Below are 18204 nucleotides of genomic sequence, written 5' to 3'. Positions count from 1 at the left end.
AAATGCAGCAGTATTCTATTGTTACCACCTTTTAAAATTTGCAAAAAATGGTTTCTTTTGGTCACCAGACTGTAGTAAAATTTATTTTGTTTGCAAGATCTCAGATCATCAGATTCATTTTCAAGTGTTTTACATTAGTATATATAACATAGTTGTAAAATAAAGATGAAAATACAATTTGAGAGCCTCATACGCCTATTTCCCCAAAATAGAATGAACGAATTTTTTAGCAATTGCCAAGCAATTTGCATAAATCTTGCTTTGATTGTAAACAGTTAATTTTCCCTAAATAAAAAAGTAAACAAGTTTTTAATTTAATTTACAAATTTATCTTCGGGAAATTGCTAGCTTATGGAACTATTTTAATTTATATACTTCTCAAATTGAATATTGAAATTGAGTTTCCAATAAAGTATATTTAAAGTATATTATATCATATTCAACCAAAGTAACGTTAAACAAAATTAAAAGTATATTACATTTCATATATTATTTGCCGCATTGTAATCAAGTGTCTCATATACAGAAATAAAACGGGTTTCCCTTTAGTCAAATACTATGAAACAAATCAAAATAAAGTATTTTGAAAGAAGAATAAACTCAGAGAGTCAATTGAAGATACTCGATTATTCAACGAGAATTTATTGCTCATCTCTTCTGAAAATGAAAGATTAAACTCTCAGAACATAGATTTCTTCATTTTATTGGTCACAAAAGTAGTTAAAAAGAGCTATTATAAGAACGTATTAAAAAATATAAATCTTACAAATACAAACACATTTAAAGTTTTCATTTTGGGCATATCAAGAGATTCTGTCAATAAGAATTTATTTATTTATAAAAATAGATTCCCAATAAACTATTTTTGTATCATAAGCCCATTAAAAACTCCAACTAAAAACAATTGAATATATCTGTTCGGCAGTCTGTCTTAACTTTAATTAATATTAAGTTATAAAGATATATATTTTCTAAAAATCGGTATAGCTTGTATCATGAATAAGCTTAGTAAATTATTTAAAAGGTGTTAAAGGTGAAGTTATGAGGAATAAAAATTTTCTTGCAATCTCTTACTAAATTTTTACAAGTTGGGAATTTACTTCCCGATAAATTTTTTTCGACATGCAAAAAACACCCATTAAAAATCTCAAATAAATATTAATTTCATATCACATGTGCCTCTTATTCGAGCCTGGTTCGCCAGTAGATCTTAACAATAAAATTAGATATACAATATATTATATACAATTAATACGAAATCTAATGTAAGAAATTTTATGTATGTATGTACAAATATTTGCTAGCCAATAAGAACTAATTTCCAACCTCTTCAAAATATGAATTAGTTACCGCCCAGTAAACCCTTCCCATGTCATACACCCATTGAAAATCCAAAATAAATATTATTTTCATATCACATTTTATTTGTCGCATCGGTGTCAATTGTGTCATAATTCGTGTCCTGTTCGGCAGTGGATCTTAACTATAATACTACGTAGAAGGGGCGTTCGTGGATGGGCATCACTCAACCCTGGAGGACGACCTGACCGCGGCGCCTCTGGTTGCCACGCCTCCTCTGGCCGCCGTTCTGGGGCTGGATGACGCGGACGTTGCGCCTCCGGTTGCCGCCCGTTCGGCGGCGACGCTGGGCGGGGCGGCGGCGACGGCGGCTGTTGTTGTTGCTGCCGCTGATGCCGCGCCGACGGATGTTGCGGCGGCCGTTGTTCTTGCGGCGGCGCACCACCACGCGATTGGCGCGCTCCTCCTCCACGGCGTCGTCGTCGGCGGGATCGGAGGGGCGTGGCGCTCCATCAGGGCCACCACGGCGCCGTCGGGAATGGCGTCCAGGGCGGCGCGGGGAACGAGGAGGGCCGCCTTGCCGGTCTTCCCGTCCAGGACGCTCTGGCCCTCGATCTCGATGATGCCGTCGGGCACCATGATGGCTCCGGCCTGGTCACGCTGCACCATCATCTGGTTCTTGGCCAGCTGAGCTGGCTGGGCGTCGTCCTGGTCGTCGTCCTGCTCCTCGTCCTCCTGGCTCTTCCGGTAGGCCAGGCCACTGCGGGCGAAGTTCAGGCCGAGCTGCTGCTCCAACTCCTCGTCGTCGTCGTCGTCGTTGTTCACATCGTCCTGCTGATCCTCGTCCTGCTGGTCGACCTGATCCTGGTCCTGGTCGTCCTCCTCCTCGACGATCTCGAAGCCCTGGACCACGGCGCCGGCATTGGCACGACCCTTGGGAATGGTGAGGAAGAGGTAGGGGTGCTGCGACCTCTGACCCTGCAACTGGCCCCGCCCCCGCACCTGCCCGCGCCCCTGGAGGCGTGGCTCGGCCAGGGCCGCGGAAACGAAGAGGCACAGGGCCAGCACCAAGATGGCTCCCAACTTGGACATCTCTATCCTGTAGGCTTTTTGCAAGTGCACGTTGAAAATAAAATTAGATTGCGATTTACTGCCGACCGGATCCTAATTGTAAGCAAGGCCCAAACAGAACTGTACGATCTGCGGCGGCGGCATTAGGTTTTTATGCGAAAAAGTTCTGGCCAAAATCGAGAATCCAGAACCCAGAACCCGCAAAAAGCCAATGGGCAGAGAGAGCCCCAAAACACTCAGAATAACATTGGGCATAATTGCGGTCGATGTCGGCATAATTTCAAGTGGCGAAATTTGTGGAAATGTAGAAAAATGTAGATGGGGGAATAGAAATGGTAAGAGTCAGTGACCCTCTGGCGGGACAAAAGAAAGAGCGCTGAATAAATCAGCAGTCCGGCGATTGCCGAGTGCCGAATCAAAAAGTCGAAGATCACCAAAGGCCCAAAAAAGCGCGGCGGTCATGCTAATGACAAAACAATCAGAGACACGCACAAAGTTCTGGGCCCCCGAGAACCAAAAGCCTGACCAAAAAGACTTAGAAAACCCGAGAAGTCAAGGGCCGGCCCGAACTTATGATGGACCTGCTCCCCAAGTCAGCGACGCATGCGAAGTGCGAGGCATCCCAACCCCAACCGCCGGTCATATACCCAATCCCCGGTCAATTCCAATGGGAGGCCTTGCCAAGATTGATAGACCCTCGTTGGCCAAGAATTATGGCCCGTTGCCGTTCTTGTTTCTTGATTCTCGTGATTAATTGGCCAACGGAGTGGCTTTCGCAGGTGAAAGACTGAAAGTCGACTAATATTTCACATGCGATCAATTCACAGCCTCCAAACGAGCTGGCAAACATTTTTTAATTTTCATATTCATCAAGTTCATTATGCCGTGTATAAGATTTTTTTATTTGGATTATGGACTTGAGAATATAAAGTTCGCTGTTTGTTTATTTATTTCCACATTGACCTAATTATGTACATAGAGCATTCTTTAATAAATAGGTTAACAGAAAAAACTAACATATAGGTGGGTCAAAAAATATAAAATCAACGTTAAATTAATAATAATTTTAATGATTTTTAGAGAATCAATTCACAAGTCTTTAGAGGTATGTCACTTTGAAATCGGACTAAATTTGGAAAAGTTATGGACTGTGGAAGTCCAAGTGTGGGTCACCTTTTAGCAACTCATCGGAAACTTTGAAATAAGTAACATGAAAATGGGTCAAAAATTCGATCATCGTTAAAATGAAAATTTTGAATGCAGATTTTCAGAGAATCGAATCACAAGTCTTTAGAGGTATGCCACTTTGGAATCGGATTAAATTTGGGAAAGTTATGGAGTTTAGAAGTCCAATTGAGGGTCACCATTTGACACATCATCGGAAACTTAGAAATAACCAACATGAAAATGGGTCAAAAAGTCGACCAACGCTAAAATGAAAATTTTGAATGCAGATTTTCAGAGAATCGAATCACAAGTCTTTAGAGGTATGCCACTTTGGAATCGGATTAAATTTGGGGAAGTTATGGAGTTTAGAAGTCCAATTGAGGGTCACCATTTGACACATCATCGGAAACTTAGAAATAACCAACATGAAAATGGGTCAAAAAGTCGACCAACGCTAAAATGAAAATTTTGAATGCAGATTTTCAGAGAATCGAATCACAAGTCTTTAGAGGTATGTCACTTTGAAATCGGATTAAATTTGGAAAAGTTATGGACTGTGGAAGTCCAAGTGTGGGTCACTTTATTACAACTCATCGGAAACATAGAAATAAGCAACATGAAAATGGGTCAAAAATTCGATCAACTTTGAAATGAAAATTTTGAATGCAGATTTTTAGAGAATCATTCCACAAGTCTTTAGAAGTGTGTCACTTTGAAAGCGGACTAAATTTGGAAAAGTTATGGACTGTGGAAATTCAATTGTGGGTCACTTAATTGCACTTATTTCCCTGCAACCCAAAATAAAGGCCTTTACAGCCAACTTGTTTAGACCAGCACTTCAATTGGGAAATAAATAAGCTTACTGATGTGTCGCAAAGAGACAAGTGTTATTTCTAGCAATTAAAATTGGCTTTCATTTGTTTTTCATTATAGATACAGATCATTATGCTATAGAGTTCATTCCACGACGAGGTCACTCAGGTCCTTCATCTTGAGCCCGATCCCCGTGAACCAGCTCCTGGGGAGCAGGTGGACGATGTCCTTGGCGAGGCAGAGAAACTCGTAGCCGGTCACCGCAACGGTGGCGCCCAGGGTAATGATCTTGAGCCACTTGATCTGCCCGCTGCTCCACTCCCGCCGCGCGAATCCCAAGTTGAGGGCGAACCACTGGCAGCAGCAGAGGCATACGAAGCCGCAGAATCCCGTCAGGCGGTGGACGAGGTGCAGCACCAGGTGGCTCAGGTGGACCAGGGCCAGTCCGGTGACCAGGGAACCGGCGACCAGCAGGAATCCCAGAAGGCCGCAGGCTCCGTGCTTGGAGGCGAAGTGGCGGTCCCGCTCCTTGGCCCTGCTCTTGGCCAGACTCTTCAGGAAAATCCCGATCAGTCCCAGCCAGAGGCCCGCCATCCCGAGGACCATGTGCAGCAGGACCAGACGCCTCCGGCTGGTGAGGTCCTTGAGCCACCAGGAGTGGCACACCAGCAGAGCCTCGCCCGCACAGAAGATCAGTCCCACGGTGGAGTACACCGCGTGCTGTCCGCTGCGGGAGTCGTCCATGCCCAGCGACTTCCTGACCACCACCACGGCCACCACGGTCAGCAGGGCGTGGGCCACCAGCTCCAGGGCGATCCTGTACAGGTCCACCTCGAACAAGGCCACCAGCAGTGGCCAGGCGAACTCGTAGATCACCACATGGTCCGTGGTGACGTTCTGCACGTGGCTCATGTTTCGGGTTTTGTTAGTCTATTATAGTTTCCAGCTTTCTGATTTTCAAGTGACACTTCAGGCTTTTCAGCAGGATTTCTACATCGAAAAACTACTTTCAAATGAAATTTTATATTCCAAAATATCTCTAATTTTTAACAATTTCGAAACATGTCCCCTCTTGGGTATTTAGCAATATGTTTTTCATTAAAAGCTTATAATATTCTTAATGCAGATCGATTGTTGCGACCAAAAAACATTCTGAGTTCTTCAGACTTTGAGATAATCAAAGATAATTAATTAATTAATTTAAAACGAAGAAAATATGTGATTTTTTCGTAATTATATCTTTTATTTAAATTGTTAAAACTGAAATCTTCATACAACAAACATATTTCAAGGGAGTAGTAATATTTTTTGATGTTTATACATTTTTTTAAGGAAAACAAGTTAAAGGAAGATGGGAGAGAGATAAATTAATAAAACTAATTTCCATTTATATGTTAACACAAAAAATGGCCTGGGATAGTTTAAGAAATTAATATATTCCTGACTTGCGGCATTCCTTAAGCTTCTTTTTCAAGGTAGAATTCATTAACAAACATGGTAGATATTAACAATGATCGAAGAAGTCAGAGGTATTTTTAGATAAAATAATGTGGTTTAGTCACTCCAAAAGTTTAGGCTTTTTGCCCATAACATGGTGAGATGACAACATTAAATATAAATATTTATAATGCAAGAGAACCTAGAAAACGGTAGCTAGTTTCGTAAAAAATTTGCAGGCCAATTTATTGATAGATCTGGATTTTTTCTCAAAGTCGTTAGATCGCATAAATTACATTTGTTCTTTTATGAGTTTCAACTTTTAACTCTGATGAACTGTTACACAAAACTGGGTCACCAAAAAATATCCATGTATGGATGGGAGAAATCCCCCTAACGGTTTCAAATTTGTTTCATAAGCCGGCCAATTTATAATAGCTGCTTCCCCCCAAAAAAGAAATCCAAACGCACTTGGGTCAATTTCATATTCAAACATATTTTATTGAAGACTTTCGAGAAGACGCAGAAAAAATCCGCTTGGCAACAGGCGGCGGAAACTGCGAAAAATTTCTAAAAAAAAAAAAAAAAAAAAAACAATATGACAAAAAAGAAACGCCAACATAATTTCCATAAGAATTTGCCGAGGGAGAAGTTCAACGGGGTCAGGCCGCTATAAACATGGTATTCAAACGAGACAACGGCACAAAGAAAGCTGCTGTCCAGTTCGCTGTTTTTGGCCAACTCCGGCAGATAGATAATAAATTGGCCTTTGTCGGATTATGGGCTGGGCCCCGATCGAGTTGAAAGTTCATTGTCCGTTGCCCGCGGGCCTTAATTAAATGGCCAAAAGCCGATTGGGCAGGTGCTGACCCCAGCCTGGGGGAATTTATGAGATATCCGAATCGGAGGGCAGGAATCCCAAACTCTTTCCACGGCCTTTTCTAATTTGGCATCCAGTTTGGGCCAGCTTCTCGGCCACTTGACTGACCGTTCACCCCGGCCTTTTGTCGCTGCGAACAATTAACGATCGTCGGAATAATGCTGGAATAATGTTGTCAACTGGCCGGTCTGAAGTGCTCGCATGTTGGCCCAATAGTGTCCGCTCATTTTGGGATGATTATGCAAATTTCCATCTTTGGGCCCGGGGGCCGTAGCCATATGGCCATATAATCGCGCCAAGAGTGTTGGCAGCCCCTCGTCGCGATCTGGGATGGGTTTGCTGGATGGGATGGCTCCAGCTCCGCTTGACTTGCTAAACGCTGCCCGGGGTCATCAAGCTGGAAAGGAATTTCTGCGTATCTAATGTGGCCCAAACAAGAGTCTATTGAGCCGGCGAGAAAAGTATAAATGTGGCCTACGAGTCGCGTTATTAAGCAACATTGTAAGAATGCGATGCTCTGGAGTCTGATTTCACACAATATAATTTGAAACAGCCCATATATGGAAAACACTCTAGATAACAACAGCAAATCAAGGCTGTCTGAAAAATTAAAAGTCAATACGACAATTTCATTTGGAAGTGATTGAGTAATGCAGTCACAAGGGCTACAAAAACAAAAATATCTTACTTAACATTAATTTTAAATAAGCACATAAATTAAGAACAGAATATCTTGTATTATTTAAGCAAGATCTGGATTTTAGTATTATGTGAACTATTTTGCAAAAATATAGCAAAAAAGTTAATACAAATATTTAAGATTTTCTATTAATTCTGCAAATGCTTTTTTAAGTCTATTAATAGGAAAATAACAATGCTCACGAAAGGTTTTTAAATATTGATTTATAGCATTATGCGCAGTAATAAATAAAATTAAATATTTTACTTTACGATCTCTACCCAGCTTTATAATTTGTGTGGCTCAGCTTTTTCAAGTTTGGTATAAGCTTAAAGCTTGAGCTTTAAGGATATAAGCGAAATCCTTGCAATAAGCTTTAAACTCTGAGATCACTTAAAGTTCTGTAAGCCCAAAGATGTCAGATATTTATCTACTCTCTTAAGAACAACAATTCCAAATAAGCTTCATAAAGTTTGATAGTGTCCTGTCATTAGGTATATAAAAGTTCCCAGATATCTGTTGCATAGCTTGATAAGTCTTACTGCTATGAAACTCAAAAGCTGCTGTAGACTACCTAAAAACTCCTTGTTGAACTTCCTAAAATTCTCGAGAAGCTACCTGCTATAAAAGCCCTCCGCAAGGTTGCCTTCGATCGATTATTCTGCTCAAGCAACTGTGTGCCAAATACCGTTAATCGGTCAACTAATTTGCATATCTATTCGAATATAATCAGCGGAATTAATTATGCTGTTGACCTCAGCAGCGAATTTCTTTTCTGGGCGAATATTAATTATGGAAAGGCGAACAAAAATAAAATGAAGCGTTAGTAGATACATATTTAAATCGGTCAAAGCGCACGGGCCTCATTAATTAGCCATCTTTTTTTGATTCGAGATCAGGTTTTCTCGTCTTTCGAGGTTCATTGATCTCTCGTGCAGATCTCGCATACGAAAACTTGAACTTTCAACTGGCCAACGAAAACAATAAAAAATTTAGTTATGCTAATAGTTTTCTCTCATTTTTTTTTTTTCGCCGGCTCTTCAACTTTTTGGTCAGGCATTAACACACGCAAAAAAAAAGGTAAAAAAATTTATTTCTTTGTGGTTTTCACGGGGATTGAAAATCGTTTGGTTTTGGTTTTGTTTGTTATTTTCTTTTGTTTTCTTCATTATTTCGTTCGTTTGGGTTCGTTTTTTTTCGAGGGGGGGTCTATGATTTTACAGAATTATGCTGGGAGTTTTGACTGCTCCAGAGGTTGAGGCTTCTCCTTTTGGATCTCCTCCTTTTTGGGTTCCTCCTGTTTGATCTCCTCCTTCTGGGGCTCCTCCTTTTTGATTTCCTCCTTTTGGGGTTCTTCCTTCTTGATCTCTTCCTGCTTGATCTCCTCCTTCTTGACCTCTTCGATTTGGGCCTCCTCCTTCTGAACTTCCTCCTTCTGGACTTCCTCCATCCGGACTTCCTCCTTCGGGACTTCTTCCTTCTGAACCTCCTCCTTCTGAACCTCCTCCTTGTGAACCTCCTCCTTTGGCTGCTCCAGCGACCTGCCGCTCTTCCTCAACGCGAACCGCCTGTTCTGGTGCAGCAGGTCGAAGTAGGGATGGAAGTCGCCGTAGGACACGTAGCGGGCATCGCCGAAGGCGGGCTGGACATGACGGGTCAGACCGGGCTCGTCGTCATCGCCCACCAGGATGAACTCCTGCTGCTCGGCGGGGGAGCAGCTGCCGCAGCCGCCGCCTCCACACCGGCCATCGCCTCCTGCTCCTGCTTGACCTCGGTGGCCTCCATCGCGGGCTGCTCCGCCGCCTCGACCACCTCCATGGCCGGGGCCTTCTCCACGATCGTTCCGGGTCGGATGCGGGTGGGCAGGCCCAGGCCGCCGGCCTTCACGGGCTTGGCGGCGATCAGCACGGGCTGGGCGGAGATGGGCTTGGTGGCAACCGGGGAGGGGGCTCCGGTGCGCGAGGGCGGGATCTGGGGCGGCTGGAAGATGTCCATGAGCGAGGCGTCCGCCAGCAGGGGCACTGCGGCGGGGGGTCAGCTGGGGTCGCCGCTTCTTCTGCCCGCCGCTGGTGCTCCTCACCGGGCTGATGGCGCTCTGCGGGATGTTCAGGATGAGGGGCTGGGCCTGGAGGCCCTCGGCCAGCGAGACCGGCGACTGCTGGTCCGGCGGCGAGAGTCCCAGCTGGCTCCACGGGATGGTGATGTACTGGGTGGGCCGTCCCTGGCGTCGCACGGGCACCGTGAGGGGGGGCTGGGGGAAGGCCCCGCCCACGACGGGCACGCGCTGCTTCTTGGGCTGCCCCTGGACATAGGCGTAGGGGTAGGGGGAGCTGTTCAGGCCGAGCAGTTCGGGGGCCAGGTAGACGGTCTGTCCGTTGCGGTTCACCAGGAAGGTTGTGCCCTGCTGCGGCCGGCGGCCCTGGGAGCCCGACGAGGATGGGGAGGAGGCGGAGGTCCGGCGCAGGGTGGTGCCCAGCTCGCCGGGCGTTTGGCCGCGGGTGAACTGCCGGATCTGGCTGATGATGCTCTGCTGGCCGCGCTGGATGAAGTTCGGCTGGTTCTGGCTGCGACGCGTGGATGTGGTGGCGAAGAGGGGCTCGGGCTGGAAGTCCTGCTCCTGGCTGTCGTCGTCCTGGACCTGATCCTCCTCCTCGTCGTCGTCGTTGTTGGCCTCCTCATCCTCCTCGTTCTCCTCCTCCTCGTCCTGCTGCTCAACGACCACTGGCTTCTTCGGCGCCTTGGGCTTCTTGCTCGTCGTCGCCGGCTGACGACGCTTCTGGGTGACGGCCACCTGCTCCTCCTGCTGGAACTTCCTGCGCTGCTTCTGGGTCTGCGCCTGCACTTGGGTCTGCTTCCGCTTGGGCTTCTGCTTGGGCTTCTGCTGCGGACGCAGCTCCAGGGAGTCCTCGTCCTCGAACTGCTCCAGACTCAAATCGTCCTCGTCGTCGTCGAAGCGGTTGCCCTGCAGGTAGTCGTCCTCGTAGTAGTCCTCCTCGAAGGAGTCCAGTCGGTTGTTGAAGCGGTTGGGTCTCTGCTGGCGCCGCCTGTTGTTGTTGTTGTTCAGATTGCCGTTGCCGTTGCCGTTTCCGTTTCGGATTCCATTGCCATTTCGGTTGCCGTTCCGCTGGGGACGCTGCTGCACCCGCACCACAATATCGGGTCGCTGGGTGGTGGTCGAGGTGGTGGTGGTGCTGCTGATGCCGCTGATGCCGCTGCTGCTGGCCTCGGAATCGCCGCGCACCGGCGTCTCCACCAGGCCGGGAATCTGCTGGCCGGCGGCCGCCAGGCGATCGCTGAACCAGCCGGACACGGAACCGGCCAGCGTGGAGAAGGAGGAGCCCAGCTGCTGGGCGGGATTCATGCCGAACAGCCAGGTGGCCGGCGAGGCGGGGGCACTTGCGCCGGGAGTGGCCGGCGCCTGCTTGCCCTGGATCTCCTCCAGCGTCGCCTGGCGCGGCTTAAAAGCGATCAACGGGTGGATGATGAAGTCGGCCACCGTGTGCGGCTGCGGAGCGGCCTTCTCCTGGGCGGTGACAAGGGGTGGCTCCTGGGCGACCACGGGCGGCTTCTCCGTGGGCGTCTTGGGGGCCAATGGCGCCTCCGCTGCTCCACCACACACACAAATCACACAGTAACAGTAACAGAAAAAAAAGCAAATCAATCACACACAAACAAAACAAACAAAACACGGCACATGAAAAAAAAAGAAGAAACACAGGCAGAGATTAATGGGGATTCTGGAGGGGTTGGGGGGGGGAGGGGAAGGGGATCCTCGGTCCTACCAATCAGCGCCATGTCGGCGATGGGCGACTCCGTCGACTGCTCCACCTCCGGAGCCTCGGTTACGGCGGAAGCCATCTGGCCGAAGGCCACTAGCAGGCACAGGCCCACCACCACGAACTTGGTCATGGCTACTCGGGATTCTCGGGGTTTGCTCAGGGTTTTCTCAGCGTTTTCTCGGGATTTTCTCGGCGTTTTCTTTGGGGGGACGCTATCACGCACGCGACTGTTTATCAAGCTCTCGATTTCTGGGGGTCCACTGACAGAGGTTTCTTTTGCCGAACTGTTGGGGGAGCGACGCGACCCGAGCTTTTTATGTGCCGTCTACAAACGGTTTTGGCCAAAAGCGCGTGTTGGCCGGCAAAAAGAGCGAGAGATCCGGAGAGCCGGCGGCTTGGTAAAGCTCTCTCTCTCTCTTTTTTTTCAGTTCCATCTCGGGGCTGTAAATCAATTTGCGGTTTCTTGACCGCTGGCCAAAAGAGATCGGGTCGCAGGTCGCATTGCCAAACGGTCGCGATGGTTTTAAAGCAGGCCAAAAACTAGTTTCAGGGCCCAGAATCGTAAATACCATGGGCTTTGTGGCCACGCCTAGGTTGTAAGGGATTTCTGGTTTCAGCCAGTTGGGTAGTCTTCAAGATCTAAGATCTAAGAAACTAAATTTAAAAACTATGTTTGACATTTCCTTTAACTGGTTCCTTTAAAAAAAATATCTTAAAAACTTAAAATACCATCGAATACTTGTGGTTTTTAAATACCACTGTTGTTGCATAAAATAAGTTCGAAAAATATATTATTTAATGCTTTGTTTTTTTTCAAAACTGAATTGAATTCATTTTATTTTCCGCAAACTCAAGATGGGTTAAAAATTTGTCATGTAAACGGCTTGGGTTTCATAAAATTTGTAAGGTTTCTTAAACAGATAAAATTTCGAATAAATGAATACAAGTATTAAACAATTTTATTGAGTTTAAAAAATTCACTATATTAGATAAACATCAACCAAATCGATTGATTGATAGTTGAATGGTTATACAAATTCTGCTTTTTAAACTAATATAAATGAATTCTAAAAGACTTGTGATCAATTAAAATCAATTGAACGAAGTCATTTAAGGGGTTTTTCCGACGACTCTTTTGGGAAGGAAAGAAATATTCGATTGAAACGAAACTTTCAGGTTTTATTGTTATATATTTCAACAGTCTTCTCAAATTCTTTCATTAAAATATATGTCAAATTATGCCTGGTACAAGCATTTGTGCATGTGTCGTTCGTCGGGAAATATGCAGATCCCAATTTCCATCAGAAAAAAAAATTAAAAAAGTTTCTATTCTCAATAGTATATCTTTAAGTTAAACTACAAAAATTTAACAAAAAGTGAGAAATTATACAAATTTTCGCAAATTAAACCAAAAAAAAACTTTAGATTGTTTAAAAACACATAACTTTTTAAGGTTTTTAGGTTCGTCTAGAAGAGAATTTAATCCCGAATCCAATAAATGCACGTTTCGATAGGACGTTTAATTTTAGGAGAAAATCGTAAAAATGAAAAACCGAGAAATCGCATATGAAAACTTTGCGTATATAAAAAATCGGATCCAAAAAATCGTAACGCTGACTTGATTTTTCTTCTTTAACCTTAAAAATATTTTGAATTTGCTTCTGAAATTCTAGGGTAGACATTTATGCAAAACAGAAATTCTATTGTTTGGAGCCTCTAAAGCAGGCTCTAATCTTAAGGGTTTGTAAAACCATAGTTTTGAAGCATACTTTTGTAGCAAATGACTTTGTGTACATTTTTAACCGAGAGGGAGGGTTGTGAACCCCAATTTCGCTCCATGGATCCGCCTCTGGCCTGAAAGTAATGGTGATTTCCGCCCAGAGATTTCTTTTCGCCAAATGTGGATCATTGTGCTAATTCCGGGAATGTTTCTTAGTCAGACGGTCCAAGAATATAACTTTCCCTACCACAGTAACTTTCCAAATATGTTGACCCCGCGAACGATGAGGTGAGATGAGGTGACCCCAAGTGGGGGGTCCAACTTTCTTCGCCACATACCCCAAACACATGCAGAAAAAAGAATCACTTTGCTAATGAGTATTTATGATTTTTTTATGCATTTCCATTAGCATCAAACAACTTGGCTCGGATCTCTTTTGCTGGTCCAGACCTCAAAGCTAATGAATACATTGCGCTCCTCTCCGCATAATTTGGTTATTAAAACATTTGTTTATGTCGCCCATAATGGGCCGCAAATATGTTTTCCTTTTTTCCCAGGCCGCCCTCGTCATTACAAAGAGCTGCCAACGGTAGCCGTGGAAAATTTAAATAATTGCCGCGGCAATAACATAAATTAGATAAACCATCGGAGAGGCTGGCGAAAAAAATGTAGCTCGAAAAAACAGAGCACATAAATTAATCATACCACCCGTGGTCAGTGGCCCAAATTCGAAATTAGATCGGACGGCGGCCATCGATTGCTTCCCGATTCTATACGTTATTCAGGGAGATTAATTAATATTCAGGCCAGGGGATCGATATCGGAAATGATTAGATTTAACAGTCCCACAGACATTGTTGTTGTTTTGGGAAAGTTTCGCCATGTTCACCACAAACACGTGTAATGTACGTCACATAAATGTATGCTGTCCCTAACTTTTTTATTATGAAAATACCTGAGACAGAGATATTTTATATGCAAGACCATTTATGGTTTTATTACAGAATAATATTAAAAATATGTTTTAGAAGGTTATTTAATTAAATTTAAAATAATTAATAATGAGGATATGCAAATTTGTAAATCTCAAACTATATTTTTTTCTTTAGATAAATATTTAAAGGAGTGTGAGACATTTTTGTGTCAGTTATTTCCAAAGCTCCGAAGGCAGAAAGGTGACCCAAAACTGGACTTCCAGAATGCAAAACTCGGTTTACCGGGTAAAAATGATTGTGTTTTTATTGATTATTTTTTATATTGATGCTCAGTTTCCAATAGCTCGCGGAATGGTATTTTAGAGCCGTATAAAAATAGTATCCTTTACTGATTTTTTACTGATTCATTGAACAATCAGTTCTGGTACTTGGCATTGGTCTTAGTATTTGTTAAATGAAAAGATTTTCTTAAACTTATTTATTTGGAAATGAATGCAATACTGAAAATCGTTTGACTTAAGGAACTTAAACCTTTCACAAGTACGCAACATATTTAATTATCAACATTCGATTTTTACATTTCTTGGCGCCTTTTTAAAACCACTTTTAGTAAAATAATTTATGTGGCCCGTATTATAATTTCTTGTTCCCTAATTGGCTTCGATATTGAACAAAGCTTAATCGACAAAACGTTATTGATTTAAATTAGCAAACAATGGCGGAAATAAATAAATAATAGTAAGCAAGCGGCCATAAATCGCATAAAACCATAATCCGTCTTGCCATTATTTCGCTCAGCTCGCAACTTATAGTTCGATGGGTTAACAATTTAATCGCTGGCACTAAGTGGAACCGACTTTCAATGGGGTGAATGGCGGAGAAAAGAATAAATTTCGCACTATGGACTCGATCCATTTGATTGATTTAAGCGCCCGTTGTTCGATGCGAATGGGGAACACATGCTGGCCAGAAATGGCCAGAGATAGCCAGGCATATGAGATGTGGCCCAAATAAGCCCCGAACTCTGACATCTGGGGGAAGAACAGTGGGACCTCGCCCACTTCGGACAGTGACAAATGGAAACGGCTTGACTTATTGAGAATCTCACTTTTGACCTCAAAATTGGCTCAAGAATCGGCCAGACGGTTCTCTTTCTTTTTTTTTTTTTTTATATATATTTTTCCGTATTTTTGAGACGACCCAAAATGCAAATTTCTAGATTTTGGTAAGAGGCAAACTGCAACTGGAAATGGAAATGGAGCTACCAAAAGTCAACGTTCTGGGTTCTCTGGACTGGGATGGTTTTAGGTTTTCGATTGTCGGTTGTCGGTTCTCCATGTTTTCTGTTTCTGGTTTCTGTGCATAAATCAGTCGACAGACATTTGCATAGTTTAATAATTTGCCAATCGTCCAAATCCCCTCCAATTTCGCCACATTTTACTTTGTTCTGCCTTGCTACCTAATTTCTTTTGTTTTTCGGGTGATTTTTATGTGTCTCCGCTGTTTCTTCGTTTTTCTGCGGCCAGGTGAACGTTCCTCCCCTGTATAAAATGTCTTTGCCGGGCACTTGATGGACCATTTAATAGAGGCCCTCGTCCAGCGACAGACTTAAGTCCAGGTCCAAGTCCAAGTCCAAGTCAAGTCCAATCCCAAGTCCAAGTCCGCAGTTTCCAGATCCCATCATTATGGCAATTAAGTTGGTAGCCCTTTTGGCCATCGGCCTGGCAATCTTGGCCGTCTGCGAAGGTGAGTTCGTGATCTCAGATGATCTTTGTTCGCTTCTGAAAGTCCCATCATAATCGAATATTCGCTGGGAAGTCGTAATTATCGTGCGGTTACTGATTAATAGAAAACTCTCCATTCATTAAATCTATTATATTTTGTTGGATTTAATCACTGATTAAATTCCAAGAAATCTTCCTGAATATTACGGACTTATATATCTATACTGGCATTCTTCTCATGTCTTTGTCATTTGATTTACTGTACTGTTTTGATTAAGCGGACTTATACCACAGTATTACAAATTCTTATTCCAATTTCCCTTTAATTTAAAATCAAATTTGTATCCCACTAGCCCGTCACGTGAGTGGCCACCGTAGGCAGCACTACGAGCAGCGGGCGCTCATAGCGAAGCCGCACAGTGGGCCCCAGGGACGCGTCTTCCCCGGAGCCGTGGCCATCAAGAAGCTGGTGCTGCTGAAGTTCAAGAAGATCGTGCCCATCTCCCTCATCCTGCTGAAGTCGAGCAACGAGAACGAGGCCGAGCTGGTGCCCGTCTACCCCACCGACCAGATCCCCGAGAACGTCCAGTTCATCCCGACGCCCAACGGCATCTCCGGCCACAAGGACGTCCAGGCCATCGCCATTCCCGCCGAGCTGCACGACCAGCTGCAGCTGAACGGACTGACCAACCTGGAGAACATCGAGGCCCTGCTCCAGAGCAGCTCCATCTCCGGCGCCGACAACGAGGGCGAGACCCCGGTGGGCAACAGCATCGCCGTGGCCCAGCCCGAGGATCTGGTGCTGGAGCAGCCGGAGAACGATGAGGATCAGCTGTTGGATGGCGCCTCCGCCGTTCCCGCAGCCGCCCCCGCAGCCACCCCCCGCCGCCCTGCGCCGCCTCTCCGCCGCCCAGCAGCAGCAGCAGCAGACCAGCGTGGAGGAGATCCCCCTGCTCCTGTACTCCGCCGGCGAGGGCTCCTCCTCCGGAGGAGGAGTGGCCTCCGGACGTCGTTTCGTGGCCGCCGCCCCTGCGCTGCGCCGTCGCCAGCAGTTCTACAACTAGGCTGCAGATCCGGTCCCCCGATCCAGGACCCCACCCCCTTTCCATCCCCCTCTCTCCTCTCGATGGCTGTCACACGGGCTTCACTGTACCACTTCCTAACACACTACCTCCTACTACTACCACTGGCTATTCTTTTTTTTTTTAGACTGAACTGAATATAAATTAACGTTATGAGCGAAATGACAAAAGGGGCGACTTGTGCTTCCGGGTGGTGAAGGGTCTCTAGTGGGTCTGCTGGAAAAAAGGCTACACTCGCAGAAATCGGGGCGGGGTGCCAGTTCGGCAGAAAACTCCCAGTGAGAGAGGTCAACAGAGTATACAAAATTGAAGGCAGACCAAAAAGTGAATGGAAAATTTCGAATATATTCATCAGCATTTTTGCTTACTTCTTCTTTTGAAAGAAAAAGTCTGAAGTTGTGTAGCACAGCAAATAATGTTGATCATCATTTTTAAAATGACTGAATATTACAAAAAATCCTATAATTTACAAAGAATACCTTATGGGATAATTTAAATGGGAATACTTAATCAACTGAAATTAACAGGGGTTATTAAAATCTAAGTAGAATGCCTAATTTGACGAAACTATTGTGATAAAAAACATATGTTAAATGGTCGTTCTGTAATTACATTTCAAGTTGAAAGGTTAACCTTTTGGGGTGGAAAAAATACTTGGATTGTTGGTGAGAAGTTTAAGTCAATGGTTTCCCCGAGTTTAAAGCACCAGTACATTTTTTCCAGTGTCGCTGCGGGGACTGGAGATCCTTGTTTGGGGCGCTGCTTATCAGGCGACTGCAGTTATCAGGCCTTTGTGTTTGGGCTTTGTGCCGCTGACGTGACATGTCCTGTCTGTGCCTCGGCCTCAGCCTCAACCTCGGTCTCAGTTTCAGTTTCAGTTTCGGTGTCCCGATCCCTGTTTCAGTCCCAGTCCCAGTCCGAGTCGCAGCCCAAAGAGTCCTCGTGTGGCAGGCTGCCAACAAATTTGAGCCAACAAACAAAGCAGCCACAAAACACATGGCACAAATTTTGCTTAGGCGCAAAAGTCAACGGCACAAGAGGCCCAAAGAAAGGCGGCCGCACAACAAAAGCGACACAAAGATGGGACACGTTAACCTGCCATTTTCGAGTTGGGACTACGACTAGGGGATGTCCTGAGATCCATTTCAGAAAGTCTCTTGCCAAGGCCTTGAAAACCACATTCTACGAATCGAAAAATATATTAAGATACACTGGGAAATATACAAAAAAATATTAAAATAAAAATAAGATCTTTGTTGAATAGAATATTTTAATGTAAGAACTGAAAAAACAGTAAGAGACCAACCAACATTTATTTTAAGAGCCAATAAATATACCATACTTTCTATTATTAAAAATAACTATTATTATGATTTTTTAACCATACATTTTTGAAGAAGAACTTTAATTTCGAAAGAACTTTTTTCTGGTTGGTAAGGGTATCAAAACTTTATTTCTTTCCGAGTGCAGCTACCTATATACCCCACACCCCCCCCGCTTGCCCTGTCCTGTGTCTTATTTGCCGCATTTTTGACAGGATTCCCCCAAGCAACAAAGCACCACCCCCAACCCCCTTCCCCACCCCACTGAGATTATGCAAGCGTTTTCCGAATTAGCC

At 44.6% G+C, this 18204-nt stretch overlaps 4 protein-coding genes across 4 annotated transcripts; 1 reads left to right on the top strand and 3 right to left on the bottom strand.

Annotated features, from left to right (window-relative positions):
• Positions 1-1443: 1443 nt before the first annotated feature.
• Positions 1444-2474, bottom strand: LOC108046106. The gene is given in 2 exon segments (XM_017125667.2): positions 1444-1786; positions 1789-2474. Coding segments are annotated over 2 exon segments (864 nt in total). The 5' UTR covers positions 2392-2474; the 3' UTR covers positions 1444-1525.
• Positions 2475-4494: 2020 nt separating this feature from the next.
• Positions 4495-5273, bottom strand: LOC108046070. The gene has a single exon (XM_017125623.1). The coding sequence runs from the start codon at positions 5260-5262 to the stop codon at positions 4495-4497; it is 768 nt and encodes a 255-aa protein (XP_016981112.1). The 5' UTR covers positions 5263-5273.
• Positions 5274-8450: 3177 nt separating this feature from the next.
• On the bottom strand, positions 8451-11396 carry LOC108046092 (histone acetyltransferase KAT6B). Its single transcript, XM_017125650.2, is given in 4 exon segments — positions 8451-9068; positions 9071-9377; positions 9379-10949; positions 11129-11396. Coding segments are annotated over 4 exon segments (2502 nt in total). The 5' UTR covers positions 11256-11396; the 3' UTR covers positions 8451-8571.
• Positions 11397-15382: 3986 nt separating this feature from the next.
• Positions 15383-16646, top strand: LOC108046105. Its single transcript, XM_017125666.2, is given in 3 exon segments — positions 15383-15526; positions 15858-16383; positions 16385-16646. Coding segments are annotated over 3 exon segments (771 nt in total). The 5' UTR covers positions 15383-15465; the 3' UTR covers positions 16569-16646.
• The last annotated feature ends 1558 nt before the right edge of the window (positions 16647-18204 follow it).

The sequence above is a fragment of the Drosophila rhopaloa genome, unplaced genomic scaffold (assembly GCF_018152115.1).
Source record: "Drosophila rhopaloa isolate 14029-0021.01 unplaced genomic scaffold, ASM1815211v1 contig_3, whole genome shotgun sequence".
NCBI classification, from domain to species: Eukaryota; Metazoa; Arthropoda; class Insecta; order Diptera; family Drosophilidae; genus Drosophila; species Drosophila rhopaloa.
The sequence above is the reverse complement of the archived record's forward strand: the minus strand, read 5'-3'. Positions and strand labels throughout refer to the sequence as shown.

Bases quoted from the DNA above. Each gene is read 5' to 3' on its own strand.
- LOC108046070 (XM_017125623.1), bottom strand. From the start codon at position 5,262: ATGAGCCACGTGCAGAACGTCACCACGGACCATGTGGTGATCTACGAG.